The following is a 22387-nucleotide window of genomic DNA, read 5'->3' on the forward strand; positions in this document are numbered from 1 at the left end:
GGATTAACTGGCTGTCTATGAACAACTGTCAAACCAATTTCACAAATGGTGAAGTGAGTAATTCCAACAAGGATGCAAAAGCTGGCATGGAAGTGGAATACAGCCACTGCCAGCCTCTCTGCATAGTTCAGGGGCATCACCAGTTTTCTACAGTCATGGGATGCTCACAAATTATACAGTTTACAGTAGTCAGAGCAGACATTTTAGAGGTACAGTTATGAGTAAAAAGACAGATTTTGATACTTTGGTTGGTTGGAAAGGGGAGGCTTGCATTTTTTAGTACAGCAATAAACAAATGCAGAAGGTGGGAGGAGAAGATGACTCAGAAAACACCAGCATAATCTGGTGTTTGCATTACAACATAATAAATGGGCAGTTTTATATGTATTTGAATGCACATTGACAGAATGCAGATGAAGCTAATAAAATTATCCTAATCACTGGGATGACAGCCTCTCTGCAAGAAAGAAAAATTTATCACCTCACATGGAAAAGGAGATGTATCTTAATTTTGTGGTGCTCTTTCCACGTAGAAAGGATGATATTTAAGATTCCCTTTTTAATGATGTGCTGGATTTTCTGTCAAATAGCACTTTGTAGAACTCTAGGAATTAAACAAATGCTTTCTTTGTGAGAAAATGTTTTTAGGTTGGGGGTGTTCTTCTGGAAACTCAGGTATTGATTAGATGGCTTGTTTGCTGGCTTGTTTGTTTTTTTCAAACTAAGGTGAAAAATAGAAGCAGGAAGGATTAGGATTAGAAATTGTGACAGTGGAGCATGGGCCTTTTATGCAGCTGCCATTAATATCTTAAAGCAGAAACCTCAGTGAAAATGTGTCAGCATTTTGGAGCTAAATCAGGTTTATAAAGAAAGGAAGTATTTTTGAAATTACTTTGGAGACAATAGATAGTAGACCTTACATCTCAACAGGAGAGCTTAACCATCTAATGCTGCAGATAGCTATACTATTTTTTCTGAGTTCTGTTTCTTTCACTTTAAAGATTAGAATTATTGCTCCTGCCCAAACCCAAATGTCTTTTATATGGATTTTAATTGTGTTCTCCTGTTTGAATCCTTTTGGATTTTTATCCATGTGAAACAATTAAAAAATCAATTAATAATTTTTATGTCATATTGTTTGAACTTTATTTATTTCAATGCAGTAAAATTTAAGATAGTTCTTATTTCTCTAAAGGGGCAGACTTAATTGAGGAGAGTAGTTGAAATTAACATTAGCTAAAATTATGACAATGACAATGATGATTCATGACAGCTGAACATTAAATATTTTTTGTCTTCGACTAATATTTCTTGTAGTAATATCCCCCCGAAGGAGATGCAATCAGACTTCAAGCTGTTTCACTAATTCTTTTGTACAGAGTCTGGGATGCTAAAGGATTTCACCCAGAGTGGCTGGAGTGTCTTTCAAGCTGTGATGAATGTGTTGAGTTTTAATACCAATTATTGTACTTCATAGGCTCATTGGCTGTATTAATATTGCACTCACTGCTATTACTAAAACTTGTGATAGTAATAAATTGAGAGAGAATGACACCAAAGTATGCATAGCTTGATTTTATATTAGTTTCTATTATTTTATTATAGTTTTACTTCAAGAAAGTTTGGAAAAATATATAGATTTAATTTATCGTATCTTTTAAACATGTACCTGATATATATTATTTTCCACAAGTTATGTGTGTTAGACAAAACAAAACTAAGTTATAATTTCAGCTCACAAAAGCTGGATTCAATTCAATACTGGCCCTGCTTTGACTTAATGATGCCATAAGGTCACTTCCAGCATGATTTATTGTGTAGTTTAGAGATTTCAGTGCAATATCAATATAGATCCCTTAGGTTCATTAATTCACACATGATAAGGATTTGCACTTTGCCAGAGACAGCTTTAACACTGCTTTTCATATCACTAAAGACAAACATTTTAATCTGAGAACCTATCCTTTGCTTTCAATTACAGAATGCATTGCTATTGACATAACTCTGGTGCTATAAAGTTAATTTATTTTTTTTCAGATAATTCTTTTTTTCTCTATATATGCTATAAACTCATAATTGCCTTTAGAGATCCCCGAAGACCCAGAAATTGCAGAAGAATATTATAAAGATGAGTTTGAATCCTGTTCAGAAGACAGTGAAGAAGAGGAAGATGCAGAATTGTCATGGACAGTCTCTAAGACAAATCACCAGGTATATGTGACCTTTGAGAGCCCTGTATACACTTGATGCTCATTTTCCATGAGAAAACGAAGTTCCTTCCCAGAATTTGTCCTGCTGACATTGCTGATTTCTTTTTTTAGGAGTGTATGTATATATCAATAGCATGAATTAATTATATGTGTATTATACCATATTGATGAGAAATATTTTTGCATTCCTTCAAGACTAAAGATAACACTCCCATGAATGCCTTAAGGTAGATCACTTGGTCAGGATGGTCAGAACCTTGGTCAGAAGAGATCGCAATGGTCAGAAACCATTCTTGTGACTCTAAAACACTCAGAGTAGGATCCTCTCAAATGCCAGCTATGATTTAAATTAAATTAAAGCTGAAGGTATACTTCAAACATAAGATAAGAGTTCCAGCTCTAATTCCCAAAGATATTCACCTCTAGTTCCTGCCTATATTAGACATATTTTCTAGGACAATGTGATGAACAATGAGCCTAAACAGCTGCAAAACAGCTGCAGATCAGCAAATCTGTAGACTTTCCCACCTCACAGAAAGTGTCAGTGAAGAGAAAACTTATTGTTGAAAGGCTTAAAGTAGCTTTATCAGTTAAGGCTGCCACAAGAAAGTCAGGGATTGCAGTGTGAAGGTTGAGGATTATTGGAAAAGGCACCTAATATAGATCTGGTCAGAATGAGCTGAGATGAATCTTGTCTCCAGTGAGACAAGAGACATGAGACTTGATCTCAGTCAAGTCAATAAACTTAAGTGCCTGAGGCAGTTCTGAAAATGGATCTTCCTAAGGCATTCAGGAACTATTCATTTCTCCTATGGGCCCCCAGTTTCAAGCATGGCCTGCAGTGCCTCTGAATGGTACTACCTGGCTCTGCCTAGGAACAGTTACTTCATTCTGTGATCGTGTGCAAAGTTTGCAGCACAGGGTGTGATGTCTTCTGCATTTCAGGGAACTGGCCAAGAAGACTAATACTCTTCACTAAATTATAAGTAAGTTGTGGTTTTTGAAAATTTTGAACTAATAGCTTCTTTGAGATGTATTTTTTAAGGCAAAAATAAAGTGTGAGAAATCAGAACTCTACTTCTACCACAGTAGCAGGGGATCATGAAATTATCCCACAAGTAAAACTTGAAATTTACTCAGAAACAGCTCCATGCAATCTAGACATGTCCTCCTAACTTTCAAATTAAACACACAGGATGCCTTAAAATTCAGGAGCAGTTTGTACAGTAGTGGTCTAAAGAAATCTTTATTCAATTGTGAAACAGTGGATTATCTTAGACAATGTTTTTTTCAGTTTGCTGCATTTATGCTTACCCACAATGCATAGACATGCAAAGAAACCTTTCCCCAGAAAGTCTACCACAAGGTACTCTTAAAAATGAAATTACTGCTCATTTTCATCAGACTCTGAGACAATTTTTCTTTTTTAGAATGCCTTTTGAAATTTTCATTCAACTTTCATTGATGGTATCATTAAGTGTCAATCAGTAGTGGTTTTGAACAGGCAGACTGCTGCTTAGAATTAATGAAGGGCAGAAGACAAAAATAGATTTCTCAGTAATGCAGACTAAATTAGATGTTGGCATTCAGATGTGAGCTGTAACAGTCCCTCATGTTGGACTGCCTAAAGATTCCATGATAAGAACCAGCATGGTGGGCTGGAAGAGCCATCCCACTGGCACCTCATAGTGTCTTAATATCTTAAGATATTCAATAAGTGTGTTTCTGGGTATTGACACAATTACCTTTTCTATGTCTTGGGAAGTAGAAAGTGAAAATGGACAATTTTTGCTTTCTCAAGTGGAAAATTCTGCAGTAAATCCAGGGTGAAAGCAGACTGAACATATCTGTGCAAGTCTGAACATCTTTGTCTGAACTCAACAAACAGAAAGGCAGTACTGTGAGGGGAAGTAAGCAAGCATTATTAGGGAGTAAACACCTAATGCAGGTTGGAATATGCAGAGAGGTCCCTCTTTGGTGATTGTAAAGGGATTTACAGTTATTAACATGCACGCAACATCTTCCTTTGCATATCAATGGTTATGTGAGATGAATCCCACTCAAAGGTAGGTGGGATCGTGCTCAGTGTTAATAATAAGCTTCAAATCCTACCAGAATAGCAAAGGTTTGCTTCTGCAGTCATTTACTTAATACCAAACCTCCTACTTCTATTTCTATGATGGGATTCATACTCTTAAACCTGTTCTTCAAAGATACCTTAAACCAAGCTTTTGGAGGTGTGTGGTAAAAAGAAATCATTCCAGTGCAACACAGTAAGGGCTACTAAGGTAATTTCTGCAAATCTCTTAAATTTCCAATCCCAAGATTGCTTTACTAGTTACTTCTGTGCAGAGAGTGCAGAAATACTGCACCTGGTGGTGCTCTCTGGTGACCCCATTATTTCAAACAAGGATTAAAAAAATTTCCAATGTTCATGCAGTAGCATGGGGTCAGAAAAGTCATCTTTATGAACAACATATTAAGGTGCAAGATGTAGAAAGGGATATGAGCTATTTATTCAAGCTATATTAGACTCCCACAGATGTCAAGACAGACTGAGAAGTAGCAGCCTCACATGGGATGTAAGACCACTTAGGAAGGTAGAGTTTAGGCACTGAAACATTTTAATTTTAAAGGTTTAGGGTAGGAGCTGAGACAGCTTTTGCTTTTTCTCATGTTGATACCTTTCAGTACAGGATATCTGATTTCAAGTACATTTTCCAGCACTGGGGTTTAGTGTCCTTTGTCCCTTTCTTTTGGAGCAGAAATGCACAATGACAGGTTTCAAGCAGCAATTTGCCAATTACTTTTCCAGACCTCTACCTCTTCAAGCCAGTGGCTCTTTTCCACATGTTTTTTTTCTAAGAGAACCAGTTTCTAATTAGGGGGAAATCATGAAAGAGAATGACAAACTGTTTTAAAAAACATTGTAATGTGTGATGCTTAACAGAGGTTTCATCTTGAAAAGTTAGTGTGTAATGAAGCTTCCATTGGCTTTGATTTAGCTGAGATGCTGGTGGATGCTCTTTACTGCAGTTCATCACCATGTTCTTAGTGTTTTTTCTCAGTGACCATAATAACAAATTCACCCTCTTCACTATGACAGTCTACTACTGTGATGCAGTAGGTTCCTATTTTCAAATTCCAAGTTGCTTCTGAGATTGTCAAGCCAGACACTCACCTGACATAAATTATCATAGCTCCAGCAGGTCTGAGTGATCTGTGTGCTGTGACCCCTAAGATGCTCCACTGGATTCCTAACACATGTTTTTGCATGGCTTGTGGGTGTTAGAAATGTAGTTGTTTGTTCTGAATCTGAAATGTGCAGGCATTCACCCACACTGGCTCTTATACATGGGAGTGCCTCTCTTCTGGGCATCTGTCACAGTCCTTTGTACATTCTGTAGGGCTTTGCTTTCTCTGCAAAAAGAAAAAAAAAAAAAAAGAGAAAGATTAAAGAAATATATTAAATAAAACAACTAAATCCTCTTCCAGTGCTAAACCCAAGTGGGGAAAAGACAGGAGTGATGAAGAGGTGAAAATATATATTTTGCCTTACAGCATAAAGAGAATAAACCAACTTTGTTGTTATAATTGGAGTATATATGATGTCCTATTGTAAGAAGTCAAACATTTGGGTATTACAGGCTTTATCCCATTAAAAAAAATGTTTAAAAAAAGTTTTATTAAAGCAATAGTGTTGTATATGGTTATTTAGTATGTTTTGCCTGTCTGTAGATTTGTGGTTAACTGTTAATGATAATGAAAATAAAAATAATTACAAAGTAATATTAGCAGAAAATCAATATAACATTTTAGTTTTGAATGAAAAATTTAATGACATCTTTTTAATGAAGTCCTAAAGGTTCTTTTTTTTTTTTTAGAAGTACAGAGAAATTATATCTCTAATACTGTCTTAATTCAATATTCAGTATGTACTGTGTATATGAACATAATGAATGCATTCTCTAGCATTTCCTGGCTGCAGAACTGGAAACTCTTGTGCTGACCTGATCCAATCAGGACCCCACAGGCTGCTCCAAAAGGGCAAAGAGGCTCCTTTGAACCTGTGAGCTTGTGCATTACCTTTTGTAATGTCCAACCAAGAACCTGATTCCTGCCTTGCAAACCTCAGCTAAAGTAGCAGAGCCTGTTTCAAATATAAGCTCATACAACAACTTGGGGTGAAAGAATAGTTAATTTATGCTCATCCATAACAGCTCCCACTTGCACCAGAAGGTCCCTAACCAACTGGAAGTCATTGCCAGCAATTATTGCTGCCCTGTTTAGGTGTGCTGGCAATTCCTAAGTTAAGAAATTTAGAATGGGCATTTTAGTAAGATCACAGAAGAGTATAAAACAGATTGTCCATTGTAGAAGTGGAGGTCAATAGTGTTTCTTTTTATTCCATTGTTTTCAGTCTCTTAAAGGCGTAGAGTGCTGACTATTTTTTAAATTTTTTAGCAAGGTCTAGATGTTGACTGTCAGTTTTAAATAGTCAAGAAATGCTGTGTTGTAAATATGATATGGCAGCAGCTTCTACACACTCAGAGTCCAAGTTTTTCTTGGACTGTCATAAAATTGTGATGTACTTCCTGGAAAACAATCATTGCTTAATGGCCAGAACTTTAAATTTCATCTGTGTACACAAACAGCATTTCATATGAAAGATATCACGGCAAAACTGTCAGCCATCTGTTTAGTAGCAGAACACTTGAAATATAAAAATGTTAAAATCTCTTCTTAATTAAAATTTTTTCAATTAGTTGCTGTTACTAGACATGTAAGTAGATGCAATTACATGAAAGATAAGTATTAATTTGTTGTGGACAGCTATCATAAGCATAACAATTTTGGCATAGTTAAAAAGTATATACTTGCTTTTTTCAATGTAATATTGTTTTAGATATTCCAGGACTAACTGATGATAAAATGCTGGTATATTTTCAGAGACTGCACATCACCCTCCACAGTAAATATATTTCCTTAAATTCCATGCAGAATTCTTCTAAACACTTGTGTTCTGCAAGGAATCTGACTTAAATTGTTGTTTGGTTATTACATCATTCCAAAGCCTGATGTTTTAGGAGAAGAAAACATGGAAAATGTCTTGGGCATTGTAACTTCTTTATAATCTAGTCTTGACACTTACTTGTGTGATATCCTCTATGTTTGTGGGATGGCACCTCTGGGACATGGTGTTTGTGTTTAGGTTTGTGTTCACACTAATGCCATTCCTATTTCATTTATTCACAGGACAGTGATATAGAGGCAATGGTTGAATATTTGGAGAGTGTCCTGAATAGCAGCTCATTGGGTAAGATGCTATATCTTCTTTAGATAGCAGCAGTTATTAGCAGTCTGTATGCAGCGCTGTCCAACTATTTCTATATTGCAACAAAATAACTAAAAAAATGTGATCACTTTGAAAATTATTTCCTTAATCTACTGCAAAGAGATATAACTATGCCAAAAGAAAAGGCATAAGTAAAGTGCTTTTGTTGCAAATAATAAAACCATAAAGCATGATAGTTAGAAGAATAGAATATTATAAAAAAAAATTAAAAACTTGGCTACTGTCATTTTTTTCTCCAGAGGAAAATATTTGAGGATGCGTAAGCTATTTTATAGTTTTTAATCCTGGTAACAATAAGAGGAAATTAATTAAAATATTTAATATTTTAAAAATTATGGTCAAGGTTTGGATAATACTTAATTTATGTAAGAGTATCTCATTACAGGTACAAAGAAAACAGTGAGAATTTAACTTAGTAATTTAATCCTAAAATCTCTGGCAAAATATTGTCTATAGATTTACAGTTGGAAAACCTGGGTCGTTGCGGTCTACTTAAAAGCTAAAAGGAAAACTTAAGTGAAAGAAGGCTATTTACTGTGGCTGCCATAGTCACTGTCCTCAGAGGCCACTTGGTGGGACTGTGCCAGCAGCAGCCTGAGTGGGAGCTGCATGAAAGGCCAGCTGAGTTCCCAAAGCCTCCCATGGGAACTGCAGCCTCATTTAGTTGCTTCATTTGCACTCATTCAGTTGGGATAAACCTGACTTGGGATTATCTAAAACCACAACACAGGAGACTCCTAGGAAGTCCTGCTTCCAGAAGTTCTTCCAGTGCTGAGCTCTGGTTCACCCCTCTTTGAGAGCCTGGATAGATGGGAAGAGAGAGTCAAAGAAGAAGGATGGAAGGGAGTAATCAAAGTTTTTGCCATCATAGTCCTGTAGCCACTGGTCACCTTCTGTGTCCCATGCCAGGAGACCCTCAGGACTGAAGGAAGGAACATTTACATCTAGTTTCTCTTCACATTTACAGAAAACCCCCATCTCCAAATTCTGCACTCATTTATGCATTTGCAGCATCACTGTCTGCAATGGGTTTACAGAAGTAGAAATAAGAAAAAAATTTGCTCTGTGCTTCAATATCCCTTCATTTAATTAGAGAGGAATTGCCTTGAAGGTTGATGAGAACAAACAAGAATATTAGCCTAAGACAAACAGTGGTGTTTAAAAAACAATCTCAGTATTTGAAACTCCCTTATCTTAATCTTTTCCATTCAGTATTAGGGACAAGAAGATGTCTTTTTAAAAATTGTAGTATTAAAAAATTGAATTGTACTTTTATCACTAAAAAATTTCCAACCAGTCCGTGCTGAAACTTATAGGCTTTTTCCAAACTAGGTAGTAATTAGGTATGATTTTCTCCAAAGAAATATATGTGATGATAATAAGAGACAAATCTCCAGGTTCCCTTTTATCTTTGTATGCTCAGTATCACTTAGAAAGTTTAAACTTTCGTTATTTTAAGTTCTTCTAATCAAGCTATAAACCTGCAGTTGGGGTCATTTTTATGTGTTTGCTAATGTTCATTTATACCTTGCATATTCTTCACTGGGCTCCAAATACCCATTGCATCAAAATTTTCTGTATATAGTGCATTTACATAGGTTAGATACTTGCTGTCTTTTTCACCCTAAAGCTAGTTGTGTCCCCTTCCAGGTCTGCATTTCTTTAACTAACCACTAGCACATTGATTTTACCCATGGTATTGCAAGTACTAGCCAGAGCCTCCCTTTTTGACATCCCATGCCTGTAGTCCTTTACATCTCATCCTTCGTTCCCACTTTTCAAGGCATCTGATGTTGTACCAGTCTGTACTTCTCTATGTTAATTGAATTAAGTTAGTTATAAATATGTCTTTCTACACAGAATACTACTATCCATCTAGAAAAGCAGGTTGTAGGTTACAAGAAAAAGTGGAGATAAAACAAAACATAGTAATTCAAAGAACTGCTGCTATCGCTTAAGCAATTAAATCAAAACTTCTGTCAGGACAAGACAAGATCAGACAAAGCCTGGAGCCTTGCAGACTCAGTTCCAGGTGTGTGGCCTGGTGCAAGCAGTGGCAATACTGGGCTACAGAGCTGCAGCAGGATTGTAATGGCTGCTCCTGAAAACAGTATGGATTTCATTGTAATAATAGGGCAATAGAAGCAGGAATCTGGCCAGGACAGAATTTCTTGTGGCATCTTTCATTATTAAAGTATTACAAAAAGATTATGAGTCATTTCAAGCGGTTGTTAGAGAACAACCAAGAAGAAAAACAATAGAACTTTTTTTTTATGTCAGCAAAGGTTGTGGTAAAAAGGATGCAATAAATATATATTGTTTTTCAACAGGTGGAATTTTTTTTAGTATAAACCTCAGTGTTTATAAAAGGACTTTGGAGGTAACTGAATTTTCTCCTCAAGAGGTCCCAGAATCACTCCAAGTACGAGAGCTTTCGTGGTACACAATTGCTTTTGTGTTGGCTATAAAGGTCCATGCAGAGTGCATTTGAAATAAGATAGGCCATGCTGATAAACTGAAAAATTGGGAAGATCGCAGAAAAAAAAATGCAGAAGATAAGGGAATTTGAAAAACTAATTTTAAATTTTACTAAATATGCTTGGCATTAAGGAAGAGAAGGTTAGGGGCAGTTGGTATTGTTTATGAATCTGGAAAACACATCTGTTTCTAATCTTTTATATATTGTACAAAAAGGCATTGTAGGAGCTCATATGTAGCAGTGAAAGGTAAAGAAAAGAAATCTGAAATACAAACAGAAGTTTGTGATTCAGTGGAGATAACATCTTCACAATACATCATGGCTTATGAAGGGATGCAGTAATGTGTGTCACCTATTCTTTGGTCATTAGCAGAAATGTTTGTAGGAGTGCCTTTGGACCATAATTTATGAAAACTCTTACCAGATAATGCACCTATGACTGAATTCCTTTCTCTACAGATCCTCAGTGAAAACCTCAAACTGGTGCTCTATCACCTGAGAGGACAAAGGACTTTTGCCCTTTGCCCTATATTGTTTCTGCAATACTGGGTTAGACATTGGGAGACATTGAAATGCATTTAGAAAGCCACCATACCTGGTTTTGAAAAGACAGTGCTCTTGTTGTTTCATTTGATTTTGTTTAATGGATCAAGAATGATATATTGGATAAAAAATGCAAATAATTATCTGGTAACTTTTTGAAGAAGTGTAGCTCCTTGTTCTATGTTGATATGTGGGTACACAAACTGCCTGAAGCTGGGTGCAAAATACATTATTAACCAAGTAACTGTTTCTAAGAAAATGCATTTGATGTAGAAATTGGTATGGTTATGAATCACCCCAGTAAAATTTGTTGAGGTGTGCTGTAGCAGCAAATATATCAAGCTTTTAGCAGTCATCGCTGAGAACTCATTTTTTTTAATTACTAACCACACCTTTGCAGCATCCTACAATATTCAGTCTGTGCTGCATTGCAGTTGCCAAAAAATCATATTAAATGGAGAGAAAGATAGAGAGTTTGCATATAGAGACGAAGTTTTTCTTGGCCAACTGCCAATGTGTAAAGTAGACAAAATATGAATTATTTAGCCAGAAATCCCAGGGAAAACAAAACAAAACTAGCAAGAAGGATGTCTTTAATAATGAAATGTCAGAGGAGAAGGAAATATTGTAGTAATAAACATACTGAATTCACTAAACAGAAAGAATATGTTGAGCTCTTACAAGAGTGATATATCCTGTAATAATAATAATAATACCAGAATTTATCTGGTACCTGTGGTAAAATATACTCCTTTTTAAGAGACTGCAAGATTTATATTTTCCTTTAGGCCACTGGTGATCAGGGCATCAATTTTTAATTAGTTGCAAAGCACCAAAGCCCTACACCTGGACCTTAATACTGTGCCAACTGAGTGAGAAGCCCAGTAAGTCATGAGCACTACTTTGCACAGCACCTGGGGTTTCCTCAGAGCTGTCCTGAGGATGGCTGAATTTTCCAGTGCTGCTGAAGGAGTTGAATGCTTGCAGACTCCATGTAAAACATATGAATATGCATGCACGCTCTTATAGTAAACAATCAGGAAATGTTTTTTGCATTAATGGGTGAAATAATTGGTTGCCATTAAGAACTGGGCTTGTCATTTTTCATCTTTCAAACTACATTAATTATACCTGAGTTGTAATACTTGGGCACCAGAGAACTCCTAGCCATTAGGTGTAAGATAAGCTAAGAGAATGTTTTTAAATGTGCAATTGTTTGTCCATCCTGCTAACAGAATCAGGAATCCATTTCTTCTGTGCTTCCAAGCTTCTGAATCCAGCAGACACTCACTGTGAGAGATTCGGTAGGATCATTCACAATGGAAAGTTTTAATCTCAGTAGTCAAATGGATGTGATCAGGTCTAGAATCATGTAAGGCATAGGAGCCTAACTGTTGGGAGAGCCTAGATTACACATTCCAGGGAAGCATTTGGTGTTCTCTGGGGATGTCTATACCTGCTTATAGAGGGAGGAGAGCTGCAAGCTCCCTCTGGCTGCATGTGATCCCTGTTAATGCAATCCAAACTAAGCCAAACCCCAGCTGAGTCCAAGCTAAAAACCCCTGCTAGGAGGGGAGTGTGTGCTCACTTAGACAAGACATTTTGTTAACATGTTTGACTTTTGGCTTGTTCCTACCCTATGCAAAGCCCTCCCATGCCTGTTCAGAACTTGGGTCCTGTGTGGCACAGCCCACACATTTACACCCTGATACGTCTCCTTTTTTGGGAAGTGAAATCCTAATGCCAAACAATTTGCAAGAAGAGGCTAAAATAGCTGCTTTGTTCAGCTTAACAAATTGAAAGCTGAAATAGGATCTCTTTTTCCAATTATAAAGAAATGAAAGGAGTATGTAAAAGGGAAGGAAAGAACTGCGTAAGCCAAAGGAAAGGACTGGCACAGGAGGAAAATGAGCAGGAACTGCTTGATAAAGACATTTTATCAGGAGATTTTAGCCACTTGTTCCCAGTGAGGCTTTGAAATTGTCTTTCAATGGGAGTAGTCAGAGCAAAAAGTACATAAATTTCTTGGGAAAACCACAGACTTGTATGATGGGATGACTACATGAAATTGCAGCATATTTGAGCTGATAACCCTGACAGTCCTCTGTGAATCAGCACTTCTGTGTTCCTGTGGATGAGTGCTTCAGTGGTATGTGAGCCCTAGGTCCTGAAATATTGCAACAGCTCACAAGACCTGCAAAGAGAAAGAGTGGGCATGTGTATTTATGCATGTGCATATTTATTACACATACATATATATTTACATATACAGGTATGTTTTTATATATATATATATTCATACATAAAAAGAGTACCTTTATCTGAAGGAGAAACTGATGTCATAGATAAATACTTCCAGTTCTCAGTAATGATCAGGATCAAGGAGAGACTTGCCTGTTAGGAAGAATGTTTTTGCTCTTAAAGATAAGTAAAAAAACAATGGAAGAAAATGCATATTGTCAAAACAAATTTATTTTTGTTGTATATTTATTCGTCCCAGAACTTCCTCAAGTGATTGTCCTTTCTGTTGTAATTCCTTGTGTATTCCTTGTTATTACAATTCTGGTGCCTTTAGGCTATAAACCTACTTGTCCCTCAGAAAGAAGTTGCCCTTAATGTACGTTTAATAATCTAATTAATCTTTAATTAATGTGGCACTGCCTTGTGAGAAGCAGGAATAGTCTTCCTCCTTCTGACTGCCCTTGATTCTGCAATAGAGCTCGGGGGATGAAGGTGAATAAGGTTATGTGTCTGCATTGATTTGTAGGCTCGAGGACTGTCACCGGAGTGTCTCCAGGGGTGCCCCAGGGATTCAGAGATCTCAACAATACAATGGCTGAGACCAAGCTGAAACGCATGAGGGAGTAAGTAGCATATTTATGTGTTACCAATGTGCAGGCAAAGAACATGGATTTGGAAAACTGCAAAGCACAGCAAATAAAACCCCAAAATCCCATCAACAAAAAGAAGTGGATGGAAAGGTGTTTAGAGACCTGCCTACTTGCCTCCAGAGAGGGTGAAAGTTGACCCTTACTTCTGATTATTTTCTTGTAAGCTGCACAATCACTGTCATCCTTCCAGGATCCAGTTTGCCTTCCCTGCTGTTGGTGTCATTCTGAATTTCACTTTATTTATTAGCACAGCCCATGCCCATATATCACCTGCAGATGTGCACATTACCACCATGTTCACTCCCTTACCCACACTTCATTCCTGCCTGGAATGAAAAGTAAGTGGGTTTGTTTCCCATGGTGATATGATGTTTTAAACCAAATAAAATTGCTGCTGTTGGCTGGGATTTTGAAATGAGACAGCGGAATGTACATGGCAGTTCCCTTTGAAACTCATTGTCTAATTGTTTTCAGCATTGCTGAAATCCCAGCTTAATTTATAAAGGTTTCAGTGTTTTAATAAAATGAAGATCTGTGCTTCCTTTCTAGAATGTACTGGTTAATGTATCTTGAGCCTTTATCTTGACTCAGTAATTTCTGGCCTTCCAAGATTGCTTGCATCCTATTTTAGGTGGTGATCTGATAATCATCGTGATATGGATTATTTCTGAGCTCAAATATTCTTTGCAATGTTGCAAGATTCAACTGCTCTCAGAATTTAAACTCTTTAAAAAAAGGGCAATTTTTTCTCTTGTGTAGGTGGACAGTGCCAATAATGTGGTGAATGTTATTGGAATACAAATAAGTTCAAATAGTAGATGCTAAGAGTTATTTAAGTGAGCTCTCTGAAGAGAATGAATACAATTCCAACAGCATTGATAGCAATCACTGTTTAAAACAAATCACTATGTACTTCAGGAAAATACCAATCACATTTACTCCTGATAGAAGTTATTTGGTTTTATAGTATTTCAAGATTCAGCAGCTCCTGAGGTTTCACTTCATGGCTTAGCCTTTACTGTACAATCAGTTCCAGGTCTCACAGCCTTCCACTTGTACTGCTTTCCATTCTCTTTTCATGGAAACTACTTATAAAAATAAATTAATGCATTATGTTGTCCCAGCTACTTACAAGGTGAGATTTTTAGTCAAAATGCCCACTAGACTTAGAGATTTCACCTGGTGTTCTCATGGTTCCTGGATAGAACTTAAAATATTTGGATTTCATGGTCATTTCTTTTAGGGCTGAGGTATGATTGGATCACTTCTTTCAAAATCTGTTTTTCCAGTGATGTTTCATGGATTTCATGGTTTGTTGTGACTCACATTATTGTCCTTTCTCCAAAACATAGCATGACCTTTTCATTTTCTGAATATGTAAAGGTGAGAAAGGACTTAATTGCTTGGAAAGTAAAGTGTTAAGGAACAAGTCAATGAGCACAGTTCCCAGCATGTGTGTAGTCAAGGAGATTCCCTGCAAACTCTGACCCATGGCCAATCTACACACAGGGCAGAGCAGGGTTTTCAGTGGTGAGAAGGAAGCACATCTGGCTATGAATCAGTACATAAAGCCACAGCTTCTCTGCTCATCCTTCAGCAAACTTCATATGATGTGTTTTTTGAATGTCATCTACATAACAGTGCCACATAAGCAAGGCTAATATAATTTAGACTTGTGCTATTCAGTTTTACTTGGATAGGTGCAGAATTTTGTTGGGGGGGGTATCTTCCAGATGACAGCTTCTGATGAAAAAGACAATGTGGGGGATTTGTCTTTGTGAGACAAACTTAGTAGCAGGAGTTCCTAAAAGGAAAGAGAAGAGCAGAGCAGGGGAGATAATGTGGAGGTGCAGTGAAATCTGTTTGAGTGTCAAGTCACTCTAGAAAGAGGACTATATAGGTTTGGGATTTGCACCATTTTCAGATGTTAGGAGCAATATGTTTTCAGATGTTAGGAGCTCCTATGTCATGAGCTGCTCATAAAGAAACTTTGTGCCCACGCATTGCAGATGACGTTACTGGAAGAAAGTGTCAGTAGCTCTGATAAAATGGTAGATTCATCTAAAATAAAACAGGGTCTAACAACGAAAGCACTTTTTAGCCATTTCCAATTGACATGTGAATAATGCTGGCCTGCAAACCACTGTAGCAAGGCAGTCCCTTGACAAGATGTTATGTGCTCATTGCTTGAGTTACTGCAGCATGACTCACTAAATGCCTTCTTTGACTCGCTGTGTATCAGAGCATCAATTTAGGAGGTTTCTACAGTATTCTTATGGCAGACTTGACAAGTATACTCATGTGAGAGCAAAGCTGTGCTAAAAATCTTTATGGGAATAAAGAAGGAAGCCACTGATATTCTTGAACATGGCAGGTAGGAGTGCTTGGTCTCCTCCTATTTTAAGTGAAAAGAAATGGCTTTTTTATCACTACAACCCCTAAATATTTCCCCTGACTTTTTCTTTCCAATTACCATTGCACTCTCTGTTCCAATTGATTGCAGTCAGCATCAATGTGAATTGCTGTCCTCTCAGTAAAAGTCAGGATAAAATCACTGAATCCAGTGACAACAATTTCCAGTTTGTTATATTTGGTATCTGAATTCATTATGAAGTTTATAAGGGCAGAGATTTAACTTTACCTTTCAAGCTGAGTTAATTGTCTCCACAAAAATTTCCACTTCAGTGCTAAGCATTTCGATATTGAGATCTGCAGCGTTGATAAGAAATCTCCATTTTTTGAACTAGCTCCCACTAAGGTTATCGTTATGCGCCTTCCCAGCCCTGTGTGCCAGCAGCGACAACTCAACCAAATATAGAAATCGGAGCTGTGAGACTCTTATTCCTCATATTGGGTTTTGAAACTGAGGAATCATGTTAGATGCAGGAAATGGGAGGAGCCATTTCCTGGTATCTTCTGTCCTGGCCACCATCTAATTCTCGTGGTGGTTCCCATCCTTGGTGGTACGTGGTAACTTGGTGCATGCTGAGTCTGAGAAGCATTACTGCCATATACTATCCAGAGCCAAGTTATCTTCATGGACAGATCCATGAAGACAAACGAATGGCTGTTCCACTGATGTTCCCCTATAGAGACTTTCCAACTGTGCATCTCAGAAGAGAACCACACCGTTCTTCAGAAGCAACTCCTCCTCAAGCCAAAGCATTTTTCCCCTGTCAGATTAAATTGTTGTAGCACCTATTAATTTTTTCCCTCGAGATCCATATAAAAAACTTAGTACAGATCATTTTGTGCTCCTTTGTGGAGATATCCATGAATATCTACAATGAGTCATTTTAATAGCCATGAACTTTAATATGCACTTTAGAATTCAATAAAATGTATGGCAGTAGAAGGAAAAGCCTTTTATGCCCCAAATTTCAAGTAAATTAAAATCCTTTAGCCCAGCAGTAAGCACCTCTTAGTCAGTCCCCAAAGTGTTATGCACAGCAGCATACCACGATCAGGAAAAAGACTTCATCATCCCCTGCTGAGTGTAAGTAAGGCAGTCTTTCAGAAGTCATGAAGAAAAAGCATTGGGTAATATTTTTATTCTGCTCCTGTGAATGCTCATAACACTATTGGTTTAGATTCACGAGCAGTATGTATATATGCTTCTTGTGCTTGTGATGCTGACATCAAATGCATAGATTATCTTAAAATTTCAGAAATAAAGGCCATCTTGAGGTAATTCAGTAGGCAATGGATGTTCTTTGAGATAAGTAGTCCTAAAATGCTAGAAGTATAGAAGACTTTTTGTACATTTATTTCTGTAATTAAAAAAAAATATTACAGTAAAGAAAGTGTTTACTTGATGTAGTATTTCAATTTATGCAGAGTGGACCTTTCTGAGCCAACTGAAACTGGTTTTGTTACTGATGTCATTGAGGGCAGCTTTAGTGAAGACAAAAGCAACAAATACAGAAAAGCTAATTGTTTTTTATGAATTTGATTTAAAAACTTATCAGTGACCTTTTGATTGCCATTGACTGTCATGTTGATGGTGCAATGATGTAAACGTGCTTGAGGAATAAGATGTCTTCTCACAGACAAAAGACATATTTGGTAAGGAAGTTTATTGACACTCTGAGCTACCACTTTTTTGCAGGTGAATAGAGTACTCTTGAAGGTATTGATCCTGAAATGTTTCTGAGCATTGAATTTTCTCTTATACACACCAGTGTTCTGTCCAACACTTCATTTTCAGGTAATAATTTCTGTCTGGTGGTCCCAAGGCATCCTACAGCATGACTATAGTTTTCTGCATCTTTTGGGCTAAGCTGAGATTTTATTTACATATCCATCTTCCTTGTCACAGTTTCTCACACCTCATTTTTAAAGGCCAGTCTCAAATGAGTCCACTGAGTTCATTATGGAAAAAAATTAAACATCTTAGTCCATGAGTTTCTCTTTCTTTTACTGAAAATCCATTTTAAGATAATTGCACTATCTATACTTTTCAATATTTTCCAGACCCAAATTTGAAGAAAGTATTTTGGGTTTGCTGTTTGCTTTACAAGCAAGTGAGAGTACAGGAAATCCAGTAGGAACACTGAAAGATTGAATTCTGCCTGTGTGTGGCCAAGGTGGAATATTGGTTCTTGGCTTCTGTCAGGGAGGAGTGAGTGCTCCTGGCTCAGGAGTCATTGCTGTCCCCAGGCAACGACTGAAAGAGAAAGTGGGAATGGGTAAATCCTGTGCTTCTCCTGCCTAAGAAGAAATGAAGGTGAGTGAGACAGTGTCTGCTGCTCAGAAGAATAGGAGTCCTCTGCAGCAGAAGCAGCAGGAACCCCTCAAGGCTGAAGTTAGAGGTCATGGTCTAATTCCTCAGGCATTTTCCATGGGTCTTCATTCAGCTTCTTCCCACTGTCCATACTCCTCCCCTTCCCATGACAAAAATGGGCTGCTTCTGTTGTTGGCACTTTGTCTCTTATGCTGCTCCTCTCCATCCTGCATCTGAGGATGGGAAGAGCATGTCACCTGCCAACACCATGATTTCAGCAGTTCTTAGCAGTTTTACATTTGTTAGGGTGCACTTTGAAATGAATAGTGAGAACAAACTTGGTAGTTAGAGTGAGTGAATATTGGAGCAGAATTAAAGTTTGATGCATTTTTTTGGGATGCTCATCTTTTTGCACATGACTTGATGCTCACCATTTTGCACATGACTTGAATTACTATTGCCTCACATTACTATTACCTCAGGTCATAACAACGTGTAATATTTTGTAAATTTGCTTAGATATGTAAAGAAAACACAGATTTGTTTCAGCTTCTCTGCTGAACTGTATGTCATAGATCCATGAGTCATTCTGTTATTCTGAATTTTTAAGGACTTCTTTTTTTAAGTGGACATTAACACTATGATTGCTTCAGCACTATAGAGAGTTTTTATTCACTTTGAAAATTGCATTTCAGTAGCAAAACAACTAAAATTTTAAGTATAGACTCATTCATTTGAAAATGTCAAGGGGCCCCAAACACTCAAAACATTCAGAGACTTACACTTCTTTTTGTTTTGCACACAAAGCATAGCTTGCCTAGTTTCTTGTGCTGTGCACATATAATGCATAGATTGAGCTGTTCAGATTTCCAGCACCTTTGTTTTGTCAATAGTTTGCAAATGCAAAAACACTTTCATGCAGCATTAATTATATAGTCTGGTTTCAATATGGAACCACTCGATTTATTTTGTCAGCATTTACTAGAAGTAGCATTGCAACCTTGGGAAATTTACTTGAGAGAAATGTAGGTAGGGAATTTTCCAAGGGGTTGGACGCAGGAATGACCAGAGCTCTCTTTTGAAAGATATTAAATGCTTGCTTTTTAGGGAAAAAATTAGGTACTAGACTTCTATCTACGTCTTTAAATGCCTAAACAGCTCTGTGAAGCTTGTCTTATTTTGATGCAGACCTAGAAGAAACTGAATACGTAAATCTTTCTAGGCCTTTCTGAAAATCATAGATCTACTGTCCGTAGTTGGTAATTGCTTTCCTTTCTTTCTCTATAGAGTGGTGTCATCATGAAATTGTATGGCTCTGCCAAAATGTGAATTTGCCTTAGTCCTGTTTTGTGTTAGGAACTTCTTAAAGAGCTACAGATGTGAAAAGAGACCTGAAAGAAGCTGTGGACTTAATCCACCTAGCTTTAAGGCCCCTTTGGGAGGATATAGATATGAACTAAGCCTAAATGGTTGATGTTTGAAAAACTGTTTGCATAAAACCTTAGGCAAATAAGTTTGAGAGCCTTTTTGTGTATATGTTAGTGTCTATTTTTATGTATATGTATATATACAGTTAAATATTTGCCATAATTGGATATCTCACATTCCACATCAGTTAGGTTTGGGTTTTTTTTTAGCTTTTAAAATGTCTTTTTGTGTCTTTTTGATTCGATTGTTTAAGAGTATTTTTACTTTTACTGTAACCTTGTATGGGTCTTTAGCATAGCTCAGAGCTTGAATGCTGCTTCACCTCCCTCTGTGGCTGTACAGTGCTCAAGCCCAGCTGGAAATTTTGTGAGTAAATTACTGTGGTGTTTGTGATATTTCTATCAAGAATCGTCTATCTCCATACCAACTGATTTCATTAATTTCTGCAATGAAGCACCTTTGAAGCATTGGCGAACCTTTTAATGAGACTCACTTATTGCTAACTCAGAAATGCGTTGTTTTATGTAGTAGCACTTAATAGAGTATGGCTAAAGACAATGCTTGGATTGAGGAAAAATATATATAGTAATAGTATTCTGATTGTTTCATTGAAATGCATAAGTACCTTTTCCTTTCTCTAACAGGTAAATTGTTGGTTTTAAATTTTTCATTTTGGTATGAAATCCTATGTCAGGAGAGACCCCCTCCCACTATTAAGCCATGTAAAAGGAAATCAGCATTAACACTCTATTACCGCACAGCTGAACAAAGCAGAATGCAGTTCTAGTCTTAAATTTTACAAGATCTGCATACAATTATTTACTTTTCAGAGGTAACTATTGTATCCTCAAATGCCCACATTCAAGAAGTAGCTATGTATTGTGCTGCTCTTCAGAGACACCCGTCTAAAACAAATACATTGATAAACAAAGCAAATAGCATCAGGTATGTGTTAAGTGTGCCAGGAATTCCTTCTTGATCTTGATCAGTGATGCTGAAGGAATTAAACTGATGACTTTTCAAAGATTCTCTGAATGACATGGCACTGTTAAAAATCAGAATGTTGTTTAAAATAATTATAGAAAGACTAGGAAATCTCAGACTGTGTATAAAGCTCAGGGAAGTGTAATTCTCAGGTAATTCTTCATGGCCACAGTGAAACAGTGTAATTATCACTCACCCTACCTCATGAAGAATAGTTCTATAGAAGGAAATATATTTTCACTCTTATTTTTAGTATTGGTAGTAAATTTCTTAATATAGGAAGACTTTAAAATTGCAGTGTTCAGGTTTGATTTAAATGACTGTTTTGTTGTAATTTTTTCCTTTTGTGGGAAAAACGAAAAAAAATACATTTTCTCTTATGATAAGTCATCTTCTAAATTCATAGTAACTAGAATTCAACTAGCAGCTCTAAATTCTAATTAACACTTCTTCCAAGAGCAGATGTTGGCTTCAATTCCTAATTTATAAATTCATTTATCTCTGAATATGAGGTGCATGGAGAATATTATTGTTCATATTTCTTCACCTGTGTGTCTACATCTTTTAATAATAAGATCCTTCTTAACTCATGGGAAAACATGTCTTAAATATGCTTTAGATTTTGCATGTCTTTGAAGTATTACATCAGAGAGTTTTGTTTGCAATCAAATTAAGGTGCTTTAATTCAAGAATTACAGAGTAACTAAGGATGAATTAGGAAAATTATCATTGTGTTTTCAAGTGAAGAAATTTTCCTTCAGTAGTAATATGAGAATAGTCAAAGTCCATTGAGGCTTGAAGGTGAAGGTGGGGGCTAATAGTAGTAATTTATATTTCTTTTCTTACTAGCTTTTATATAGTAATACTTTCCACTGCCTTTTTTATTTTTATAAGACCTTTTCTTAGACTTAGCTATTTTTTTCACATTCTCAAGATTGAACTGCTGTCAGAACTAGAAAACAGTTGCCCTGCCTTTAGAAATAAGTTCCTAAAACCTGGATCATGGAACTTATTATGCCCTTCTCCTAGAAGATCTCAAGGTGTCTTTAAACAGCAACAGAGAAGTTATGCTGCAAATGAAGATTTGAACCCAGAGGCATTTCTTTCAAGTGTCAAAGTTTTAATCATTCATAGTCAGTAATGCCAGCAAACCAAATGACAGAAAGATAACTCGAGAGGACAGAGATCCTTTGTGTTCTGAGATAAACCTGTTTGTTTATTGAACCATGACATGCTGTAGCAGATATCTTAAGATTTTCTGGTACAGTTAGAAAACAATATTTTGTATGAGACTAAGGATATGTAATTTCCTGATTCTTTTGCAAAGTCATCTCAGGAGATAAATGTAACAATCTTTTTCGCTGAGATTTCATATCACTACTGGTTAGCTGCTAAGTGGCATGGTTGTACTGTTTTAAAGAGAAATGTGGGGTTAATAAATTAATGCTTGGAAATAGCATTAATTCAGGGACAAATAATTTTTGGATGTGTTGATGAGAATCCTATGTAATACTGCTGGACTCTATGGGGTTAGCTCCTTGAATTAGGAAGAACAGAATTTAGGGGCATCTACTGAAATTATTCTTTCAAAGATCCCTGCACTCACTTTTATGCCCCATGAGCCAAAATCAACCCAGATTTGTTCTCTACTTTACAATGTGCTCTTTGGTGCTGGATGCAGGTGGCCTGGCTGCATTCAAAAGGATAAATAAATGCCCAGTGGAATGGGTATTCCATGTCCAGAAATTTTCTTTATTAAGGTTTGCTTTGATG

The 22387-nt window shown here is 36.7% G+C and overlaps 1 protein-coding gene across 4 annotated transcripts in view; it reads left to right on the forward strand.

Annotated features, from left to right (window-relative positions):
• Nucleotides 1-22387, forward strand: part of NEK11 (NIMA related kinase 11) — an 81676-nt gene that overhangs the window by 54420 nt on the left and 4869 nt on the right. For all 4 annotated transcript variants that reach the window (XM_053958661.1, XM_053958676.1, XM_053958670.1 and 1 more), the window contains 3 exons: nt 2087-2211; nt 7467-7527; nt 13356-13452. In XM_053958661.1, the coding sequence (XP_053814636.1) occupies nt 2087-2211; nt 7467-7527; nt 13356-13452 (283 nt within the window). The remainder of the gene's footprint in view (nt 1-2086; nt 2212-7466; nt 7528-13355; nt 13453-22387) is intronic.

This window comes from Vidua chalybeata, chromosome 1, assembly GCF_026979565.1.
Source record: "Vidua chalybeata isolate OUT-0048 chromosome 1, bVidCha1 merged haplotype, whole genome shotgun sequence".
Taxonomy (NCBI): Eukaryota; Metazoa; Chordata; class Aves; order Passeriformes; family Viduidae; genus Vidua; species Vidua chalybeata.